This window comes from Rhinolophus ferrumequinum, chromosome 9, assembly GCF_004115265.2.
Source record: "Rhinolophus ferrumequinum isolate MPI-CBG mRhiFer1 chromosome 9, mRhiFer1_v1.p, whole genome shotgun sequence".
Lineage (NCBI taxonomy): Eukaryota > Metazoa > Chordata > Mammalia > Chiroptera > Rhinolophidae > Rhinolophus > Rhinolophus ferrumequinum.
In genome coordinates, this window is record NC_046292.1 from 29,884,608 (window position 1) to 29,908,815 (window position 24,208).

At 43.0% G+C, this 24,208-nt stretch overlaps 1 protein-coding gene across 3 annotated transcripts in view; it reads right to left on the reverse strand.

Moving 5' to 3' along the window:
• Positions 1-658: 658 nt before the first annotated feature.
• ZMYND12 (zinc finger MYND-type containing 12) overlaps positions 659-24,208 on the reverse strand; it is a 47,817-nt gene continuing 24,267 nt past the window's right edge. For 2 of the 3 annotated variants that reach the window (XM_033115455.1, XM_033115458.1), the window contains exons 2-8: positions 20,299-20,440; positions 18,869-19,040; positions 9,663-9,832; positions 6,998-7,120; positions 5,154-5,265; positions 3,023-3,168; positions 659-1,097 (exon numbers count right to left, since the gene is read on the reverse strand). In XM_033115455.1, the coding sequence (XP_032971346.1) occupies positions 972-1,097; positions 3,023-3,168; positions 5,154-5,265; positions 6,998-7,120; positions 9,663-9,832; positions 18,869-19,040; positions 20,299-20,440 (991 nt within the window). In that variant the 3' untranslated portion in view covers positions 659-971. The remainder of the gene's footprint in view (positions 1,098-3,022; positions 3,169-5,153; positions 5,266-6,997; positions 7,121-9,662; positions 9,833-18,868; positions 19,041-20,298; positions 20,441-24,208) is intronic. The other variant, XM_033115457.1, reaches the window with a different exon arrangement.

Here is a 24,208-nt window from a genome sequence, read left to right on the forward strand (position 1 = left end):
GACCACAGCCATCTATAAGACAAGCCGATACAGCTGTGGCCACATCTGGGCCATTTACAGCAATAATAATAAGGTTATGCGGGATCAAGTTCACAAAGCTATTAAGTGACAGAGCTGGACTTGAACCCAGGTATATCTAATTCCAAGGCCTGCACTCTATCCCTTACATCACAGGGGGTCTTTCCGTCTTTCCGAGTCTTCTCCCCTAGACAGTATAGATGGCTCACATCTGCTTCAAATCATCATCTATAGAAAGACACCAACCTGGAATGGTAGCTCAGCCAATGCATATTGGGACTCCCTGCAAGGTCCAGGGGTCTTCTCTGGCAAAGACCTAGGATTTATGTTTTTGCTATTTGTTTTCTATATATCTCATGTCCTTTTTGTCCCTCTATTCTTCCTTTACTGCTTTCTTTTGCATTAAATGGATCTTTTCTAATATACCAATTTAATTCCTTTGTTGATTTTTAACTATTTGTTAGAGTAATTTTTTTAGTGATTGCTCTAGGAATTATAATAGACATTTTAATCACAATCTACATCAAATTACTGCTGACGTAATTCCAGTAGAATAGGGAAACTGCTCCACTATAGCTCTATTCCTACCCTCTTTTTTGGCAAAGATCTATGAAACATGCACGGGGAGACTTCTGGCAAATACGATGAACTATTGACAATTTAATTACAAATACCATATTAGTGAACTGACAGCACATGACTCAAAGGCATGCAAAATTATGATAAGCCAAGTGCAAAGGTCATGATAAACAGGTTTTACTGATGTCTATGCCTAAGGTTCCTTCACATGTGCTATGCAAGAATAAAAACACAGCTACATGTGCAGTCACTGGGGAAGAGAGTGGGAACTTGAGCAATTCCTAGTACATACCTCAAAGCAGATGGGGAAGGCTGGAATATGTTAGACATTCAACAGCCCCTGGAACGGGCCCTGACACAGAACTCATAGGTCACTACGTAATGGAACGAGCTGCTTCAGCTGAGATGAGACTTAATAATTCTTGAATGGCGTTTTGTTCATGGACGCTGAGTTGTCGTTCTTGAGCTAGACTGAAGGCTTTCATGGCATATTCTTGTGCCTGGAATAGAATTGTAGTGACAAAAGGAAGTTGTCACAGGAAAGCATGACATTGGGAAACTCAATCCCAGAAACATGGGCAATGACCCATCAGCTTCTCATACCAGCCACTGAGTTCTTGCTGGAAACTGGTGAGAATACACAGTGTGTCCTTATAGCGAGCCACATGTATGCTGGGTAGGGCCGGGGGGCACCAGCAAACCTCACCTGACCTGACCAAACACACCTTCTTAGCAAAGTGAGATCTTTGCAGGATCTTAAGCAGGGCCCTTTGAACTTACATTGGGGGGCATAGACATGATAGGTGCCACAAGGAAATTGCTATCCTGGGGGCCATGTGGCCCAGAGTTTAGACTTGGACAGAAGCTTCACAGGACATCCTGGGACAGACTCTTGCTCGCTCTTTCCTCTCTCCCACCTTCCCTCCTTGTTTCCCTTTCTTCCTTCCTTCCTTCCTTCCTTTCTTCCTTCCTTCCCATAAATATTTATCGAATCGCCACCATGTTCCAGGTACTGTGACTACAGGCTGAAATTCCTGCGCTTGAGGAACTTAGCAGGGGAGAGGGGCAATAAACGAGACAAATAGGTAAAACACGAGTGTGTCTTACATAGTAACACATGCTAAGGAAAAAGAAATAAAGCAGGAAAAGGGAGAAGCATCAGTCGTGGTAATGGCATTTTACAATTTTAGAGAGGGAACCAGGGAAAGCTTTACTGAAAACTGAGTCAAGACTTGAAGGAAGTGAGGTGCCAATCTTGAGTGGATTGACGTGTCCCTTTTCTCTAAAGACCTCTTGTAGATCTAACACCCTTAACGCGCCTTGGGGTAATGACTTCCGCGAGTATACAGTGGAAAGTTGGACCCTGGACTGCAGAAATTCGGTGGAGATATTGCCCTGTTCCCTAGCCACCCTTACCTCACTGCAGATATGGTTAGTGTCCCCCCTTTGTGCTCCCATGTGCCCTGAGCTTTGCTGTAACCTCTGTTATGACCCGCTGACTGGGAGTTTCTCCAGGCCCTGGGACACAGTGGCTGTTGAGCAAAAGTGTGTTGAAGAAAGTACTGGAGGGAGAAAGGCAGGGAGGAGGGGGGATCCTGAATTTTCCATGTCACCCACACAGAAAGGTCTCCTCCAACCAGCCCTCCTCCCTCTCCTGGTCTGCTTTATTTTTCCTGGTAGCACTTTTCACTATGTGAAATTCTATTACCTATTTATATGTTTACTTGTTTATTGTGATTTCTCCTCCTCTAAAAAAACCTAAGTCCTATGGAGATAGGAAATTTATCTGGGGGCTCACCACTGTATCCCCAGTTCCTAGAATAGCAAATGGTAGACACTCAATAAATTTTTGAATGAATCAGTGAATCAGTTCATTGATAAGCCTGAGATCTGCCACTGACTGTAAGAAATTGGGCAAATCATAGACCTTCTCTGTGCCTCAGTTTCCTTACCTGTAAAGTAGGAATAATAAAACAGCTACTTTATAAGGTTGGTATGAGAATTAAATGTGGTAATGCATGTAAAGTACTTAGGCTGGTGACTGGCACGTAATTACCACTCAAAAATGATTACCTTTTAAATTATTTTATGGCAATTCATTTCTGCCTGGATCCATTCAGCAACAGGGAATTCACTCACTGAGTATCGTTAGAGCTCCTACTCCATTCCACCAAGGACTCCCCAGAGCCCTCCTGCCCTGCAGCCTCCCCAGCACTGCCCCGGCCTCAGTTTACCTATGCAACCCTGGGTTTCCATTATGCAGGCTGGACTCAACAAATGAAAAATGTCATGAACATCTGAACTTTTTTTGGAGTGGCGGCTTACTTGAGCATAAAAGCCAGCGCAATTGGGCAATACATAGCTGAATTTAACTAGAGGAATTCCACCGCCATTGCAGACATGCTGCTTTTCTAAGGAAACTTGCCTTTGAAGGATTCATCATTAGGTGGTAAAGCATGACCAGGGTTTTCAGAATGAAGACAGTTTTTTGAGGGGCTTTGTCAGAGGTAGACTCCCGAATGTTCAAGATTGAAGTCAGGATGCGTATGGCTTCTGCTTCCTGGGCTTCATCTGCAATGGAAAGGGAGGAATGAGGAAACAGACGTGGGGGACAGCTGAGTGTACCCTCAGCAGCGAGCACTGAGCTGCAGGGCACCTGGCCTCCTGAAGCCACCTCTGAGGGAGGCAGCACAAACCACGGCCAGTCCTTCCTCGGAGGACTGCTGCCAGTGCAGAGCAGGAAGCTGCCATCTCAGGCAGCTCCTAGCTTTGCCTAGGATGTCATTAGCAGCATAACCTGAAAACATGCTCGTTCCCACAGGTCCCCAAGTTGCCAAGGTTTCTTTCTGTCAGAGTCCTGCATTAGATCTCTTAGGTACCCGAATACAGGGCATTTGTCACAGCAGGATTTCTTGGGCCCAACCCAGCTTCTATCCTATAGCAGGAGAAGGGTGCAGGGGCTTCCTGCAGCACCTCCATTCTTCTCCCCCAAATCCAAAGAGTCTTAAGCAGTAGCCTTTCTGCCTCCTCTGGGGAAGGCTGTTTACAATTTCCCCCAGCAGCTTTTGGTTCTACTTTGGTTCTCATTTATTGACTTATTATGAGTTATTATGGGACAGATCCTTAAAAGCACTTTTTCAGTACAGCAAATCCTAGAACAACATCATTTTGTTCAGTGTCACTTCATGATAATGTTGATGAGGAAAGAAAAATCAATTCTCGGCCAGGGACACTGTCTGCATGGAGGTGTGCACGTTCTCCCCAGGGCTGTGTGGGTTTTCTCCTGGTCCTCTGTTTTCCTCCCACATCCCAAAGATGTGCACACTAGGTGATTGGCGTGACTAAATTGTCCCAGTCTAAGTGAGTGTGGCACGGTGTGTGTGTGAGTGGTCCAGCGATGAAGGGCGTCCTGTCCAGGGTGGCTGCCCACCTTGTGCCCTGAGCTGCCAGGATAGGCTCTAGTCACCTGTGACCCTCAACTGGAATAAGCAGCTTGGAAAAGAATTATCTTACTTATTTTTATTCATCTTTCTTAAATGTACATATAGCTCACATTTATTTCAATGTTTACTATCAGAAGTGTTTTGAGTCTTTACTTAGAAGTTTGGTGATGTTTTTGTGACCAGACATAGACCATAAGAACTTAACTCTTGTTTATGTCAATTCGCCTATAGTAAAATTGGTTTTATTACACGTTGTTTTGCTTAAAGTCGCTGTTTCCAAGAATCTATTGACAACATTGAGGACTTACTGGGCTAAGGCTTGGAGAAAAAGACAGAAAGTATATACACCATCATGTTAAGGTTGACTATCATTGGATATCTGTGATTTCCAAGTTTTCTGCTTTAACATGAATCACTTTTACAATGAGAGAAAGGTCATTAAGTTCTTAACTTTTTAAACCTTAGCTCAAAATCTCTCCTGTAAGAAGTCTTCCCCCTCCAACACCATCCTCACCTCTTCATTCTGGGGCCCATCTTGAAATATAATCTGTACCTACAGAAATTTTCTTTTGGTAATTGACAAAGGCTCTGTATCACCAGCTACACTGTCTATCTTTTTCGAGGACTGACTAGATCCTCTGTCTCTTTATTCTCCCAGAGGGAATGATGTTGTACAGTGCTACTCCACACTCAGCCCTTTCCTGAGCCTGGGGCTGGAGAGGTGACTCAGACTCGACACCGCCACGGAGAAGCTCACTGTCCAGCAAAGGAAGAGGATAAGGCACCAGAACAATGGAGCAATGTGACTTCTGCCTGAGTCTACCTTGGCTCATGTGCGCTGGAGGGATAACACAAAAGAAATGGATGTTCTGCAGAAATCACAGTGGGCTCTTGCAGGGTCTTTTCCCCTCCAAATCTGTCCCTTATGAACCCCCTGAAAGGCTGGGTGTGATGCCAGGGATCGCATGTCTCAGTTTCCCCACCAGGAAAATGGGGCAGATGGCACTGATGTGCTCCCCGACAGGGAGAGCGACTTTCCCTCTCCAGGGCAAGGCCTGTGGGCTGGGAGGGATGCAGTCACTGCTCTGCTTCCTAGGGAGCGCTGCTACTTACCCAAGCCAGTGTCAGTCTCAAATTGTTTGCCCAGTAAATCTATTTGTTGGATGCGAGCCTGTGAGAGGACTTGATAGTGATTGTTCAAATATTTATTCCAGATCTCAGAGACCTGTTAGGAGAGGAGATGCAATCAGATAAGCAGGCCAGACCTTTGCCATTGGACCAGCCAGCTGGGAGGGCAGCATCTCTGGCCAGGTTTCCTGACGGTCTGCACACTCCATCTCTCACTGTGCCTGGAGGCAGGGAGCCTTAAGGGCCCAAACAGGCATGGCCAAAGTGAGAGTGACCAGAGATAGGCTGCAAGGGCATGTGGCAGGCTGATCTGGGGACAGCCCTGGTGGGGGTCTAATAACAATGGCTACCATTTATTGAGCACATACAACTAAACCTTTACATCCACACAGCATCCCAATTGAAGTCACATTATTTATTAGTCCCATTTTACAGATAAATAAACTGAGGGTCAGAGAAGTTAAGATCACACTTGACTTTTGGTAAGAGCTGCTATGTGGCACAGCCAGGAATTAAATTCAAGTCTGTCTGACTCTGAAGGTCACTTCTTTTCAGCTACACCACAATGCCTCTTCCTCACAAGTGGGCCTAAAATATGAATAGTCACAGCATGAGAGCCTGCATCACACAAGAATGATCGCTTGCTAAGTGAGGTGTTACTGTATAAACATAACTGACATTTTAACATATTGGAAACGGTTTAAAATCTTTCACATGTAAAGATGAAAATTCCAAAGTACTCTCATGTTCTTTAATCCCTTCATACCATGTTTCCCCGAAAATAAGACCTAGCCAGACATTCAGATCTAATGCGTCTTTTTTGGAACAAAAATTAATATGAGACCCAATCTTATTTTACTACAATATAAGGCCGGGGTCTTATATAATATAATATAAGACTGGGTATAATGTAATATAATACCAGGTCTTATATTAATTTTTACTCCAAAAGATGCATTAGAGATGATTGTCCAGCTAGGCCTTATTTTCAGGAAAACAGGGTACGACCTTTCAGCAATAGTTTTCTCTTAAAAACTCTTCTTCTTAGACGGCCAGATGGCTCAATTGGTTAGAGTGCAAGCTCTCTAACAGGGTTAGAGAGCAACAGGGTTGCCGGTTTGATTCCCACATGAGCCAGTGAGCTGCGCCCTCCACAACTAGATTGAAGACAACAACTTGAGCTGAGCTGCCACTGAGCTGCTGAGGGGAGGCCAGATGGCTCAGTTGGTTAGAGCGCATGCTCTTTACAACAAGGTTGCCGGTTTGACCTGCATTAGATGGTGGGTTGCAACCCCTGCAACTTAAGATTGAAAATGGCAACTGGGCTTGGAGCTGAGCTGCGCCCTCCACAACTAAGATTGAAGGACAACAATTTGCCTTGGAGCTGATGGGTCTTGGGAAAAACACACTGTTCCCCCATAAAGTCCACACTGCTCCCCTTCCCCAATAAAATCTTAAAAAAACACACAAAACAAAACACAAAAAAAAACAGAAAAAACTCATCTTCTCTATCACACATCTCAATATGCGCACATTAGCTCATCCCTGTGGGTATGACAGAGCATATGACAGTCTGTTTGCAGGGGTTTGGTTCTTAGTGACCCGTCACTTATTATTTGTTAATCGTCCTATGGATGCTAAGGACTGATCTATTTTGGTAGTAGAAAAACAGGAAGAAAGAAAAGTGGAATATATCATGTATCAGGCTATGTGAACTTGAGTAAGTCACTTCATCTCTCTTTGCCTCAAATTTTTCATGAATGATCCAACACCAATTGTAAGACAAAGGCCCAAGAGTCAAGTCTCAGTTCCCATATTCCCCAGCTCACCTTGGTGTATAGCGTGTCTGCCACGTCCAACTTATTAAGGCCATAGAAGATATTAGCCAGATGGAAGTAGCCTCCTGAGGTCCTGATGTCCTCTGTTCCAAATGCACAACTGGAAAAATAAATCTATAGCAGAAGAGAGAAGGAGAGTGCTTGAATGCTCCTTGTGAATCATATATCTGATAAAACTTGTATCTAGAATATATAAAGAACTTTTATAACAGCCCAATTAAAAAATGGGCAAAGGATCCGTCTCCAAGATGTCTTGGAGACATGTCTCCAAGAACGTATACCAATGACTAACAAGCACATGAAATGATGCTCAACATTTTTAGTCATTAAGGAAATGCAAAATAAAACCATAATGAGATACTACTTCAGACACACTAGAAAGGCTCTAATCAAAAAGGCAGAATAGGGGCAGCTGGTTAGCTCAGTTTGTTAGAGTGTGATGCTCGTAGCACCAGGGTTGCCAGTTCGATCCCCGAATGGGACAGTGTGAGCGGCGCCCTCCACAACTAGAGTGAAGCAATTGCTTGACTTGGGGCTGATGGGTCCTGGAAAAACATACTTTAAATAAAATAAAAGTTTTTTTTAAAAAAGGCAGAATATAACAAGTACTGTCAAGGATGTAGAGAAAATGGAACCCTTATATATTGCTCCTGGGAATATATGTTCATAGCAGGATTATTCATAACAGTCAAAAAGTGGAAAATACCCAAATGTCCATCAACTGATGAATGGCTAAACAAATTATGGTATATTCAGATGATGGACTACTACTCAGCAATAAAATAATGAAGTACTGATACATACAACAACATAGATGAATCTCAATATAAATATGCTAAGTGAAAGAAGTCAGATGCAAAAATGTCCGAAAAGGCAAATCTAGAGAAACAGATAGTGGTTGCCTGGGGCTGGGGCTGGGAATGAGAAATAACTGTAAATGGATATGAGGGATCTCTTCGGGTTGATGAAAATGTTTTAAAACTGGATTGTGCTGATGGCTGTGCAACTCTATAAGTTTACTAAAAATCATTGAATTGTACACTTAAAGTGGGTGAATTTTATAGTATTTATCAATAAAGCTGTGATTGTTTTAAAAAAAAATTTATTTTTCAATTACAGTTGACATTCGATATTAGTTTCAGGGGTACAGTATAGTATTAGGTTGGTGCAGAAGTAATTGCAGTTTTTGCAACTATTTTTAACCTCTTAAACTGCAATTACTTCTGCACCAACTTAATAGTTTGACATTTATAGTTATTTTTTGAAGCTAGGCTGAGTAATCTGAACTTGATCTAATTCTTAACAGTGTGCCCCAGCTCAAAACAGAATGAGTCTCTGCTTAATTGTCAGAGGGCGTAGAGTATATTTATATAGAGAAACACAGATGAAGAAGTGTATTAGTCAAGGTCCTAGGTGGAAACAGATGGCACCCTCAAAATTATTTCCTGCAGACAGTTCAATGAAAATTATTTACAGAGATTTGGAAGGGTTAAGGAACCAACCAGAGCTAGTGAAGCACTAGGGATTATCAACAGCAGAAACTATTATCACCCCAAGTCCTGAAAAAATAAGGGGGGAAAGCGGGGTTTCCAGGACCAGCAAGAGCTAAAGCTACGGGAGAAGGCTTCCGGACAGGAGCTGTGGTCATGGAGGAAAACTGCCGCTGCCAGAACTGGGCTGGGGCAGAACGACAGCAGAGAGTGTAAACACCCCAATCTCTTTCTCCTCCTAACCTCCATTCCCTTGCCACACCTCTCTCTCTCCAAACCCAACCAAAGCCAGAGAGCAATGGAGTCCAGGTTGTGTGGTGCATAGAGGGCAGCCTCCCAGGGCAAAGTAGGGTGGAGAATGGATGGCGGGTAAGGGAATATAGAGACTAACCAGCACGAGAATGTTGCCAGTGGATTTATGGGCATTGTGCAGGGGCAGCCAACCAAAGGGAGAGTTGCCCAGAGAGGCTGAGGAGAGAACCAGCCTGCATGCAGACGTCAGTCTGACCCTAACCTCACCCAGATTTCTCTACTCTCTGGTAATATTGTCCAATACTGAAATCCTAATAGAAAGCTCATAAATTTTGAAAGAACAGCTCAGTCACCACCCTCATCATCCTATCTAACACGTGCACAGAGTTTTATAGTTTATAAAGCACTTTCATATACTACCAGCTCATTGAAATTTCATGGCCACACTCTCAAGTAGAGACCTTGATGTTATTTATGAAAATAACAGCCACAGTGCTGCACATGTATTGTCCTATTATTTGTCTCTCAATGACCTAATGAGGCATAGATCATCTTATGATTTCTGTCTTACGGGTGATGAAAGAGGTGAAATGATTTGTCAAAGGCTGTGTGGCTGGTGACCTTACAGAGCTGGAACATGAAGTAAAGCCCTTCCCTTCGCCAGCACCTGTTCTGCCTCCCTTTAGTATCCTCAAAGCGATTGAAGCTTGGGGAAATGAAGTGACCTGGCCGAGGTTGCACAGCTGGGAAGTCGAAAGGCTTGAGTTCAGGTTGTCAGAATAGTGTTCTTGCTAAAACCCGACCGAACAGTCAATTGTAAACAGAAAGTTATAGAGAAACGTTTGGTTAAAAAAACAAAAAAACTAAACAGCTATTGTCAGAATCATTCAAGTGTTATAACTTAGCTTGTTTACATCATTGGCCAGATGATAACGGGCTTCCTCAGAGTTTTCCTTAGCCATACAGAGAAGTCCCAGGTTTCGATGCAGTAAAGAGTGGGTGGCATAAGAACATTCAGTTGATTTGAGGACGGTCCACTGGGCTTGGGATAGATATTCCTCAGCCTGGACGATCCGCCCCAGACCTGCCCAAAAGAAGGAAAGAAGATTATATTCATATCCTGGTCAGAGAACACATTATGAAATATGACACTACAATTCACTCATTTATTCATTGACTCAAACATTTATTGACACACAAAAACTTGTACATGAATGTTCACAGCAGCCTAATAATAATAGCCAAAAACATAGAAACAACTTAAATGTCCATCAAGTGATGAGTAGATATACAAAATTGGTCTATCTATATCCATGAGGGGAATATTATTCAGTTATGGAAAGAAATGAAGTACTGATACACACTACAAATGGATGAACCTTGAAAATGTGCTAAGTGAAAGAAGTCAGCCATAAAAGGCCACGTATTGTATGATTTCATTTATATGAAATGTCCAGAATAGGCAGATCCATGGAGATGGAAGGTATATTAGTGGTGACCAGGGGACTGTGGATATGGGAAAATGGGATGTGACTACCAATATGGGTATGGGGTTCCATTCTGAGGTGACTAAAATGTTCTGGAATTAAAATGTAGTAATGGTTGCACAATCCTCTGAATATAATAAAACCACTGAATTGTACTTGAAAAGGGTAGATTATATGATACGGCAGTAATACTGCAACTTAAAAATATATGTGTATTTATATACCAAGCCTGGTGTTGAATGATGGGGATTCAAAGATGAATCAAAGCCATTACCCTTGAAAAATTTATAGTTGGATTGGGGGAATAAATATGTGACATGAAAACAAAATATTTATAACATAGTGTAAGTGCAACAATAGTAACATCATGAGGTTTGAAAGTGGCAAAGAAGTGTTCTATTCTATAGGTGGGGTAGACAAAATCAATGGAGTGGGAAGAGAGAACGGTCAGTGCTTTGGACGGAATGTCTGTCCCTCAAAATTCATATGTTGAAGCCCTAATCCCCAAAGTGATGTTATTTGGAGTCGGAGCCTTTGGCAGGTAATTAAGTCATGAGAGTGGAGCCCTTATTTAATGGGATTAGTGCCTTTATCAAAAGACACACTAGAGCAGGCGTGTCAAAACTACGGCTCGCGGGCCAAGTGCGGCCCGCAATCCATTGTTAATTGGCCCGCAGCAAATTCCAAAAATATATTTAGTTTACTTAAATAAACCAGGTGAGGCAATACGTACTTCACCTCGAGTGAATGGCCCGGCTGTTTGTGTATTTTATCACATATGGCCCTTGGTGAAAAACGTTGAAAAAAGTTTGGACACCCCTACACTAGAGAGATGATCTCTAGCTCTCAGCCGTGTGAGAATACAGGGAGAAGCTGGCTATCTACAGGCCAGGAAGTAGGCCCTCATCAGACACAGAATTTGCTGGTATCTTGATCTTGGACTTTCAGCTTCCAGAACTGTGAGAAATAAATATTTGTTGTTTAAACCACCCAGTCTATGATATTGTGACGGCAGCCAATCTAAGACAATCAGGAAAGTCTAAGCTGGGTTTTGAGATGAATGGAAGTTTTCTAACTAGGTGAGGGAGACAGAGCATCCTAGGCAGAGGTAACACATATGCACAGTCACGAGGGTAGGAAATATATGCCATATTCAGAGAACTATATTGGTCTGTGATGCTGGAACACAAAGTGTGAGAGATGGAGTGGCCGGAAATCAGGCTAAAGAGGTAGGCAGGGGACAGATTCTGGTGGCTTAGTAAGTCATGACAAAGAGCTTGGTGCATGTGGATAAAAATTAAAGGATTTTCAGAAAGAGAGAGAGAATTGGATTTAGATTCAGAAGGCCCTTCTGGAGCCAATGTGGGGAAGGAGAAAAGTGGAAGACTCACTAGAAGACTTGAAAGAGTTCAGGCAAGCACTAACAAGGGCCTGAACTAAGGCAGTGAATAAAGATGGAGTAGATATGAAGAGACATTTAGGAGCTAGAATACACAACACATGGTGTGGGGACAGAGCCCTAAAAAGCAGTTTCCAGGCTCTCGGCCTCACATAGAAAGGTGCTGGCTCAGGTAGTAAATGGCCGTCGACTGTGATCAAATGGCCATCAGCTGTGGCTAGTTGGCCGTCAGCTGTAACCAGTGAGCCATTGGGCACTAATATAACTGCCGTGGCTATGCTAGCAGCAAATGGGGGCTAGCAAGAGGATGGTGGCTGAGCCTGCAAGCGGCGCAGTGAGGGTTGAGAATTGTGTGGCTCCTGTTTCCTGTGTCTCCAACCCAGCCGCCAGTGAGAATATAGTGGTATGACTCCCCTACCTATGGCTCCGTGGGTGTTCCTTTTTGGCCTGACCATATCCTGCGTTCTTATGTGGGGAGTGGGAGCTGAGACCCTGCAGGCTGCCCCGCATGACACATGGCGCAGCGAGCAGGGTACGGTGTCGGCCAAAGCCCTCCGAAGGGCGGTGGAGCAGTTTGTGCCTATGAACACTCAGTTGCAGGAAGACCAGGAGGAGCAGCTGCCTGAGAGCTGGACCCCCGTGGAGGGGTAGGAAGATATCAACGGTTCCCCAACCAGCAGAGGCCGGAGAAAGCGAAGGTTGTTGCGGCCCTGTGAGATGGGAAGTGCTTGCTGAGGCAGCCCGGATGCAGGACTTGTAGTCCCAGGAGGAAAGGCTTGCTGAGTCCTCTGTGGGAGCTGAGGGTGAGGTCAAGGTCATCCCTCACCCTCAGGACAAGCCTGGCGAATGACTATGGACTATGGGGAATTGCCTTCTATACCTAATTTAATGGACCACTTGACTGTTTGTTTGGGAACCTACCACCATGTAGTGGAACTGGTGGATGTTTGCTTTTGTGTCTTCACCGGCCACCATTGATAACATGTAAGCACCTTGACTGTGAGACGCTGTTGTTCCAGCACGGTACCCTGAGAGGCCCAGAGAGAGTGGCAGTGCCCTGAGAGCCCTGGCTGAGTCTAGGAAGTCTGGCTGTGCCCAGAGAGAGTGGCAGTGCCCTGAGAGCCCTGGCTGAGCCCAGGAAGTCTGGCTGTGCCCAGAGAGAGTGGCAGTGCCCTGAGAGGCCCTCGTGTGCCCGGGGAGACTGGTGGTACCCTAAGAAGCCCAGGAAGTCTGGCTGTGCCCAGAAGTACTGGTGGTGCCCTGAGAAATCCTGGCTGTGCCCGGGGAGACTGGTGGTACCCTAAGAAACCCAGGAAGTCTGGCTGTGCCCAGAAGTACTGGTGGTGCCCTGAGAAACCCTGGCTGTGACCAGAGCGCTTGGCTGTGTCCAGGAAATAGCATTCACCTCCAGGATCCTTGCACAGGGCCCCTCGCGGAAGATGCTTGTCGCGTAGATTGTGAGGCGAGAGCCTGTAGGGGTGGAGTGTGGGGACAGAGTCCCAAAAAGCAGTTTCCAGGCTCTCGGCCTCACATAGAAAGGTGCTGGCTCAGGTAGTAAATGGCCGTCGACTGTGATCAAATGGCCATCAGCTGTGGCTAGTTGGCCGTCAGCTGTAGCTAGTTGGCCGTCAGCTGTAACCAGTGAGCCATTGGGCACTAATATAACTGCCGTGGCTAGGCTAGCAGAAAAGGGGGAGCTAGCAAGAAGATGGTGGCTGAGCCTGCAAGTGGCGCAGTGAGGGTTGAGAATTGTGTGGCTCCTGTTTCCTGTTTCTCCAACCCAGCCGCCAGAGTATAGTGGTATGACTCCCCTACCTATGGCTCCGTGGGTGTTCCTTTTTGGCCTGACCATGTCCTGCGTTCTTATGTGGGGAGTGGGAGCTGAGACCCTGCAGGCCGCCCCGCATGACACATGGTTACTAAGTGAAAGTCACCTTTATTTCTAATATTCTTATATTCTTAACACTTAAAACTTTTTGCTTATCTATAAAAATACATAGCAGCTGCCTGCTTCCCTGCTTGCCTCCTAAGGAGCTTGTCAGAACTGACTAGAGAACCACTGACAGCCTTCCACAGAGCCAAAGACAAACTCTGGGTGTGTAGTTCATGTGATGGATGCTGCAGCAGAAACGGCACCAGTGAAGGGTCAGGAGGTGAGGACACGAACTGCTGGTCAGCTTCCTGTTCTTTGTCCTTCCTCCCAGGCCTAGTTCATGCATAAGCATTATTTTATTTTAGTTGTAATCATTTGTCACTGAATTAAAGGAAAGGAGAAGCGGTCTACAAGAAGAAGCAAGTCACTTTGCTTGAGTGAAGCTCAAACTAACAGGGGAAACTAAAGTGGGAAGAGTCTAGATCAGAAGCAAGAGGCAGATTAGAAGCCCACGATCCTGGCTCGTGGTAAGTCACATCTGCCATCTGGGTTTTATCTATAAAATAAGCTATAGACTGAGGTCCTTTCAAACGTACAGAAGCAAATGACTATTAGCTAAGATTGTTTACATGGAGAAAAAAAGTTGGTACAGGGCATTGACAGAGACTGGAAATTTTAAATTTTCATTGTCCAGTTCTCATGCAAGGAGGCAATGCTCAAGAATGATGGCCCCAAGGCCAAGCTGAACCAGCACCTAAATGAGTGTCAGTCCCAAAGGAAAAGGCCTACTTGGGAGGAAAACCTATGAGGCTGCAAATTCAAAGAGAGGGATATAGTGAGGCGGGAGGAATGGGCTGTTTCAAGCAGGTCAGAACTAAGATTGTGACTAGTGAGTGGGCAAATTCAGGCATGCCCTCTCACACATAGTGCTTTCCTGGAGAGGCGCAGGGATGGAGTGGAGGTCTTAGAGAGGGAAAGTTGCCAAAGGCAGTGAGATTATCCTAGAGAGTGATTTTAATAAGTATGTGGAGTCGACAGAGAAAGGATAGTCCATCAAGGAGCAGTGGAACTTGTCTGAAGGGTGAGACAGCAGGCTGACACTGGGTTAGTGGCAAATCTAAGACATACTGGGGGAAGATTGTGCAGGACTTGGTGATGAAAGTAAAGGAGCACAGAATAAAGCAGTCCCAGACGATTCAAAGGTGTGGCTATGGGGCGCCCAGCGGAAGAAAAGGAAACAGGCATTTCCTGAGGGCCTGTTCTTTGCCATACACTATGTCAGGCCATGTGCATCTGTGATTTAAGTCTGCCAACAACCCCATGAAACAAATATCTAAGGAGGAATTTACAGAGGAGGAAACTTCATTCATTGATTCAACCACAGATTCATCTAGTTTACTGAGTACCTGTTGGTGAATAAAACAGGCATGACCTCTGACCTCAAGGAGCTTGTAACCAAGTGATGTAGGTACACAATAAACAAACAAAAATTGAAACGCCATGAAGGAAATGAACAGGACACTGCGATCAAAAAAGAGCAGGTAGGAACCCACTCTGATTAGATGATTATGGGACACATCGCTGAGAAGATGACATTTAAGCAGGTACCTGACAGAAGCTAGCCAGGTATGAAGGAGATCAGGGAATTCCAGGCAGAAGGAACAGTGTGTGTGAGAGCCCTAAGGTAAGAAAGAGCTTGATGACAGGGATCACCCAATCGGCGAAGGAAGAGTTGGAATCGGAACCAAGGTTCTCTTGGTTCCAAAACTTTGGCAACAGTGGGGGAAGATGAGTAAGGTGGCTCCTCTTTGAAGTGTTATTGAAAATATCATTTCTAGTTCATTAAAATTCCAAAGTTTAAAAAAAAAAGGCTGAATACCTGTTATTTTCTCAATCTAGTCGAGAGGAATCGGTAAGATGGGAGAAAAAAGCATGTGCACAAAGACTGTGATTTATTCAGACGTCCAAAGAGGCCGGCAAGGCTTCAAGTTAGTGACTGTGGGGGTTACACACAGACCTTCCATTCAGACAGAACTTTCCAGCTTGGAAAGCACTCTCATGTTCATTACACACAAACTCATTTAATCCTCAAAACAATCCCATGAAGCAGACTCAGATTCAGCAAATGCTCACAGAGTGTCCCCGAGGAGTCAGGTACTGTGAGAGGGGCTTTTGGGAACCTTCTCTGCACTAAGTACTGTTCTGGGTGTGAAGACACGATGACAGGTAAGAATAGATACAGCTCCAGTTCTCCCTGAGCTTAGAGTTTAGTGGAAGAGAGAGACTTTAATTAAACAAGATCATCAATGTATGTATACTTATCATTGAAGTAAGTACCCAGAAAAAAGGAAGCGGTTTCTAAGTGGGTACTTAAAGAAAGACCTGACCCAGTCTGGGGGTTAGGGAAAGGCTTCTAGACAGTGGGGTGGTAACTCTTGAGCTGAGAGCTGAAGAATGAATAGGCGTTAACTAGGTGAAGGGGAGGAAAAAAGTAGTAGGGAGAGTGGCTGGAGAAGAGCCTTCCAGAGCAAGGAAGCGTCACAGTGCCTCAGAAGAATCGGAGCAGGCAAGTGTAACTAAAAGGGAAGGAGAAAAGAATGCAAGATGAAGTGAGAGAATTCATACACGCTGGACCAAGCAGGGCCTCAGGGCTTTAGGAATTTGGTCTTTATTTAGTGGAGTGACTTGATCACATTTTGTGTGGAGGCCAGATTGGAGGGAGGCCAGAGATGTGCAGGGACCAGGTGGCAGGCAATAGTCCAAATGAGAGATGATGGGATTAGGCCAGGGTGACTCTTCCAAAATCCCATAGCTAGTCAGTGTCAGAAATAAACAGAACCTCGCTTGTATTTCCTTGTCCAGTGCTCTTCCCAATAGTTTTGGAGGAGGGACAACCTAGAATAGGAAGTCAGACTTGAGCGGGGTAAGGAGGGCATTCTTCTTTTTTTTTAATTGGGGAATAGTGTGTTTTTCCAGGGCCCAACAGCTCCAAGTCGTTGTCCTTTAATCTAGTTGTGGAGAGCGCAGCTCAGCTCCTGGTCCAGTCACCGTTTTCAATCTTTAGTTGCAGGGGGCGCAGCCCACCATCCCATGCGGGAATTGAACCGGCAACCCTGCTGCCAAGAGCACGTGCTCTGACCAACTGAGGAGGGTATTCTTGCAGTTAGGTAGCCTGCTGTGAGGAGTCAGAACCCAAACCAGTGAGGAGTGAAGAAGAGGTGGACTGGAATGAGGGATAGAGCCCACAGAGGGATAGGAGAGCATCTGCAAGGGGAAAGGAGAGGGTTGAAATGGGAGATTGGTTCATAGAGAGGAACTGATTAAATATGTAAATATATTCATGAAAAAGGAGGCGGGTATTCTTACTGTCAGAGAAGGGAACTACAAATACGGAATAGGAGAAAATTAGATTGAACCCTGTGGTGGTGTTGGACTGGACTTGGTGTACTGGTGTGGATCCAGGGTCATGTACATAGACAGACAGAGATACATAGATAGAGATATATAGACATAAATTTAAATGTAGTGTGTGTAGGTATACACACATTATTACATTGATATATATTCCCTAACTCTGTCCATCAAAGGCCTGGGAACAGCCATACCCCAAAAGCAATGCATAGGGCTAGTGCACAACTCTTGGCTTCTGATTTCCATTTTCCACTAAAGGAAATCAAGGCTCCTTGGAGGTACGTTCCAGAAAGCAGGAAAGTGATCAAAGAACAAAGGGGATACGTCAAGGAGACACAGAAACCACAGAAGCTTGAATGGGCTGCCACTTGCCAAATCAGGGACAGTTTGAGCATCAAATTAATGATAATACCAACGTATAACCCACCGAATAAAACAGGACACAGAGTCTATACTGATATAAATACATAAATGAATACATTGAAAGTGTGATGAAGAATGGGATACTTACAGAGTTTCAGAATGCTTCCTTATAAGTTACTTACTAATTGCAAAGAGGGGACAGAGTAACTTTACAGACGAGAAGCCTGGCAGATGCACCTTAATAAAGTAACTAAATGAGCATCACCAGTAACGGAATAAACTGAAAACGTGCCAACTTACAGGAGGGGATGAGAAGAACACAGCATCATTTCTGTGATGTTCCTGCAAAGATACATCATCTGAATCCAGTCATGAGGAAACATCAGAGAAACCCAAATTGGGGGACACTTTATAAAATAATTGGACTTTAATATTTAAAAGTATCAAAGTCATAAAAGCCAAGAAAAGATTGAGAAACTATTCCAAAATGAAGGAGGCTAAAGACATGTTAAAATGAAAAGCATGATTCTGAACTATATCCTTTTGCTATAAAGATGCTGTTGGGACAACTGGAGAAACTTGAATGGAGTCTGCTTAGTAGATGATACTAGAGGATGGTTGTATTTTGTGATTAGAAAGGAGAACGTCTTTGTGGAATACACACTGAAATATTCAAGGCATAGGGCATCAGGTAAACAACTTACTCTCAGATAGCTCAGGGAAAAAAGTTATTTGTGTGATATTTCCGACAGTTTTATGTTTTTAGTGTTTGGTTTTTGTTTTTAAATAGTGGCTATTAATATGTATAACATAGTATCTAAAACCATGTACCTAAAACACTGTAAATGCTCAAAAATGCTAATTTCCCTCAAAAATGCTAATTCTCCTCTTATTCCAACCACCATGTGTGGTGTCTGCCAAGACTGAGCTCCCCACTCTCTTGTCTCCCCCATCTACAGGGGCAGGTTCTTATACTCCTGTTTGAACGACATGACCCTGACACAAAGGTAGATAAAGGTAGATACCAACCTCAGGCTGACTCAACACAATCTCTCTTCCACGAATTTAAAATAAGAAATCAGATGCTAGTTAGTTTCTATTACCTACCTTGAACCTGGAGGACATGTAAATTCAATGTAAACTCAGCTACATCTGACATTTTGGGATAGTTGTCCTCTGCAGTAAGCATAGGGTACAAAAATCTGGTCAGCAATGATGGCCTATAAAGCAGATATGGAGAGAGAAGCAGAGACAAAAGACAAGGCCCAAGAGAGAAACTGAGAGCACCCGCCTGGTTTGTTATAACATTCTGACTCTAGTACCTCGTGAAGCCTCAGTTCCCTCAGGACACTCTAGTATCCTAATAAATTTCCTCCTTTGGCTTAGGCCAGCTACAGGGGATTTCTGTCGGTCGTGCCAGAAGTCCACGGCCTCTCCTTTCCCATCTTGTGCCGAACTTTACAGCAACCCTGCTCTTGCACAGAAGGTGGCTTGGCCCCACTGCCAAGGCTGGACTCTTTGGCCACTGTATGATGCAGCACAGCACTTCTGAAGGGCTCCAGGGCATCTGCAGTCAGTCCCACTTACCAAGACTGGCCTCGGCCAACAGCAGGTAGGCAGGCACAAGCTCTACTGAACTCAGGCCGTGCACGTTCTTGCGGAAGCGAAGAGAATGCAAAGCTGCTGGGACAGCATCTTCATGTTTCCCTTCAAAGAGATATTTCTGGGCTACAGTGTAGCAGAATTCAATCAAATGCTTCTGTGGAAGAAAAAAAAAACTAGTCCCTCTGAGACAGCCTAAAGGTAAAAGACAATGGTGGATATAGGTACACCTGGAGCTAGGACTCACATCTAAGGAACTGGTTGAGGGCACAAGGTGAGCCCACCTGTATTGAGGTGGACATAAGACCCGAAACAGGTGATATAAAAGGCAAACCTGGACTGTGAGTTCCTCAAGGCCTATAGGAACAAAGTGTCTTTTCACCTCAGTTCAGTGTTTGGCATAAATAAGAGCTCAATATAAAATTACTACATGAATATTATTCTTATATTTATAATAACATTTTAGTTTAGCAAAGCTGTCATGCCTCAAGACAATCTAAAACTTTCTGCCTTTGTATTTGAGTTAATTTTGAGATACACATCTTATTTTTCCTTCTGGAGTTAGGCTGCTTAGCTAATGTTAGAAGCAACTCTGCATTGTTCTACGGCCACTCTCAAAGTGTCACAACACTAAAATGGATGAATCTGGTGTTTTCAGATTTATGGCTCATAAAGCGCTATCTGTTTAGAATAATTGAGATGATGCTATCAATGCCATGATAACAGTTTTCTTAATCTCTTTTATTTCCTCACTAGTATATTCATACAACATTTTTCACCTCCTACCATATGCCTAGGTTCTTATCACAGTACTTGACACATAGGGTTGCTATGGCTGAATTTTGTCACCCCCAAAATTCATATGTTAAGGTCCTAACCCCTAGTACCTCAGAATGTGACTGCGTTTTGAGACAGAGCCTTTCAGTAAGTGATTAAGTTAAAATGCCATTAGGATGGCCCCTAATGCAATCTCACTGGCATCCTTATAAGGAGAGATTTGGACATAACAAAGAGATACCAGGGATGTGTGCACACAGAGGAAAGACCAGGCGAGGACACAGCAAGAAGGCAGCCATCTGTAAACCAATGAGATAGGCCTCAGAAGAAACCAAACCTGAGGACACTTATCATTAATCTTGGACTTCTGACCTTCAGAACGGTGAGAAAATACATTTCTGTTGTTTAAGCCACTCAGTCTATGGTATTTTGTTATGGCAGCCCAAGGAAACGAATAAGCAGGCCAGTTAATAAATGGAGAACAAAGGACTGAATGGTATTGAGGACATAAAGATACAAAACCGAGTCTCTGCCCTCACAGAAGTTACAGGTTAGTGATCTCGACCCAGTACACCCTTTCTCCTGGGTAATGTTGCTGCACGCGAGAGTTAACCCTGTAACTGTCCCATAGGCCCCACCTGCCGCCGCTGCAGCTGCTGGAGGCCATGCTGCCGCTCTTCCTCTGAATTGTAGAAGGGCATGGAAATGCGCAGCGGGATCAGGAGCTGACAGATCTTCTCATGGATGCTGCGCCAGTCAGCTCTTTGATGAACCACACTACTGATGAGAAAAACACGGACTTGATTATCTTTCCTTCTGACATGGCCCAAGATTCTACCGTGTTTCCCCAAAAATAAGACTTGGCCGGACCATCCGCTCTAATGCGTCTTTTGGAGCAAAAATTAATATAAGACCCAGTCTTATATTACATTATATTATATAAGACCTAGTCTTATATTAAAATAAAACTGGGTCTTACATAATATAAGACCTAGTCTTATATTAAAGTAAGACCAGGTCTTACATTAATTTTTGCCCCAAAAGACGCATTAGAACTGATGGTCCAATTAGGTCTTCTTTTCGGGGAAACACAGCATTGACCCTGCTTCTGGCCTGGCCCTAGAAACTAGAAAAGTAAGCCCAACACAAACCAGGCAGGGAGCCCAAAGCCATTTCTGACACAAATCTCTTTTCTTTCCTGTGGTTATTTGATGGTGGATCAACTATGTTGGAGTGGGGAAGGGTGGTGGAGTATGTCCTTTCTGCAGGCACAGATACACATTCCCAAGTCACATGGTGATACTGTGGGAATTTGTGCTTAATTAATAACAACAAAGACAGCTTTAACTCTGCATTGTTTTAAGGTCGTTTGCAAAATATCTGAACTCTGAAGCTGAAGAATTTGAGGGTCTTTTTCTTGGGGAAGGGAAAGGAATTTACGTTTGATGAGACTCTAGAGACACTTTCCCATAATTGGTGCCACCATGTTGCATGGCTCTGGAGAGCGACACCTGCATTTGTCTTCTGTCTTGTGCTCCAGGGTGCCATTCACATAGAACACACAGTCCAGTGGTGCAGGAGATGGTCTTGCATGTAACTTATTCACTTTTTGGAAAACCAAATAAAATCTGTCATTACCATTTTAAAGGTAAAGAAGCATAGGTGTGAAGAGATGGAGTGGTTACTCTAAGCCTGCACTCCAAAGCCACTTGTTTTTTAGCTCTCCAGGGAGAGCACTGTGACAGCTTTTGACTGTTTGACATGCATATGTAGTATTTTTAAACACTCAGCTAGACAGCACAGATGTAGACCAGTTTGCCTCACTGCAGGAAAATTCTACTGGGCAGCACTCCTACAAAGTATTCACTCTCATTCCTTAAATAATTGCCTTTATGAATGACTCCCAAATTTACTACCCAAGTTTAACCCTTTCTCCAATGATGGTGGGTTTAAAAAAAATACATTTTTAATTGATATATAACTCACATAACATAAAATTCACCATTTAAAAATGTATAATTCAGTGTTTTAAAAAATATATTCACAAGGTTGTATAACCATTACCCTATCTAATTTCAGGACATTTTCATCACCCAAAGAAGAAACTCCATTTACTCAAGCAGTCACTGTCATTCTTCCCTCCACCCAAGGATGCCCAGAACCACCGATCTACTTTCTCCATGTATTTGCCTATTCTGGACATTGCATATAAATGGAAAGAAACTATATGTGGCCTTTTGTCTCTAGCTTCTATCACTTTAGCATGTTTTCAAGGTTCATCCATGTTGTAGCATGTATCAATATGTTATTCCTCTTTATGACTGAATAGTATTTCACTTTATGGATATATCACTTTTTGTTTATCCAGTTATCAGTTGAACATTGGCTTGTTTCCATTCTTTGGCTATTATGAATAATGCTGCTATGAACATTTGTGTTTAAGCTTTTGTATGAAAAAATTGTTTTCAATTCTCTTGGGTATATACCTAAGAATGGAATTGCTGGGTTATATAGTAACTCTATTTTCAATTTTTTCAGGACTGCCAAACTGTTTTCCATAGAACTTGTACCATTTTACATTCCCACCAGCAGTATATGAGGGCTCCATTTTCTCTACATCCTCACCAACACTTGCTATTTTCTGTCTTTTTGATTATAGCCATTCTTGTGTATATGCAGTGGTATCTCATTGTGGTTTTATTTTCTGTTTTCCTAATGACTAATAATGTTGAACATCTTTTCAGGTGCTTACTAGTCATTTGTGTATCTTCTTTGAAGAAATGTTTACTCAAATCCTTTGCCCATTTTTAAACAGGGTCTCTGTCTTCTTATTGTTGAAAGAGTTCTTTACATTTTGTGGATTCTAGGTCATTATGATTTGCAAATATTTTCTCTCCTTATATGGGCTGTCTTTTCCTTTTCTTCTTAGTGTTTTCTGATGCATGAAAGTTTTAAATTTTGATGGTGTCCAACTTTTCTTTGGTTCCCAGTGCTGTTGGTGTCGTATCTAAGAACTGCTGCCTAGTCCAAGATCAAGATCACACAGATTTACAACTATAATTCCTTCTAAAAATTTTATATTTTTAGCTCTTACCTTCAGGTCTTTCTTGTATATGATATAAGGTAAGGGTCCAAATTCATTCTTTTATATGTAGATACCCAGTTATGCCAACACCATTTGGAAGGGGCCCTTATTTTCCCAAATGAATGGTCTTGGCAACCTTGTTGAAAATCAATTGATCATAGATGTATGTACTTATTTCTGGACTTTCAATTCTATTCCACTGATCTTCATCTCTATCCTTAAGCCAGTACCATACTGTCTTCATTACCATAGTGCTGTAGTAAATTTTGAAATTGAGAAGTGTGAGTCCTCCAACCTTGTTCTTTTTCAAGATTGTGTTGGGTATTCTGGGTCTCTTGCATTTTTGTATGAATTTTAGAATCAGTATATTCATTTCTGCAAAAGGGACTGTTGGAATTCTGATAGAGATTGCACTGAATCTGTAGATCAGTTTGGGGAGTGTTGCAATTTAATATATTATTAAGTCTTCCCTAATAGATTCCCTAATAGATTCCCTAATCTATGCATAGGGAATACCTTTCCATTTATTTAAGTCTTCTTTAATTTCTTTCAACCATACTTTATAGTTTACAGTGTATAAGTCTTGTACTACTTTGGTTAAATTTATTCCTTTTTTTTCTGATGCTCTTGTAAATGGAATGTTTTTCTTAATTTCATTTTCAGATTATTCATTGCTAGCATTCAGAAATACAACTCTTTTTTTGCATATCGATCTTGTATCCTGTAACCTTGCTGTATTCATTTATTAGCTCCAATAGTTTTGTATGTGGGTGTGTAGTGGGGGATTCTTTAGAGTTTTTGCTATGTAAGACCATGTCATCTGCAAATAGAGGTACTTTTACTCCTTCTTTTTCAGGTTGGTTGCCTTTTATTTTACTGTCTTGTATAAATGCCCCAAATAGAACCTCTAGTACAATGTTGAACAAAAGTGGTGAAAGCAAATTCTTGTCTCATTCCTGAATTTAGAGGATAAAGCTTTTAGTCTTCGACCATTAAGTATGATGTTAACTATGTGTTTCTCTACAGATTTTTCACAGATGCTTTTTACCAAGTCACAGAAGTTCCTTTCCATTCCTAGTTTGTTACCCGTTTTTGTCATAAAATGTGTTGGACTTTGTCAAATGCTTTTTCTGCATCTAATGAGGTGATCATGGGGATTTTTGTCCTTTATTTTATTCAGAATGGTGTCTTACATTGATTGATATTTGTATGTTGAACCAACCTTGTTTCCTGAGAGAAATCCCAGTTTGTCATGATGTATAATCCTTTCTATATGCTGCTGCATTTGGTTTGCTAGTATTTTATTCAGTATTTTTGCATCATTATTCACAAGGGGTATCGGTCTGTAGTTTTCTTTTCTTGTGATGTCTGTCTCTTTTGGTATCAGAGTAGTGCTGGTCTCATAAAATGAATTGGGATTTATTCCTTCCTCTTCTAATTTTTTGGAAGAGTTTGTCTTTAAA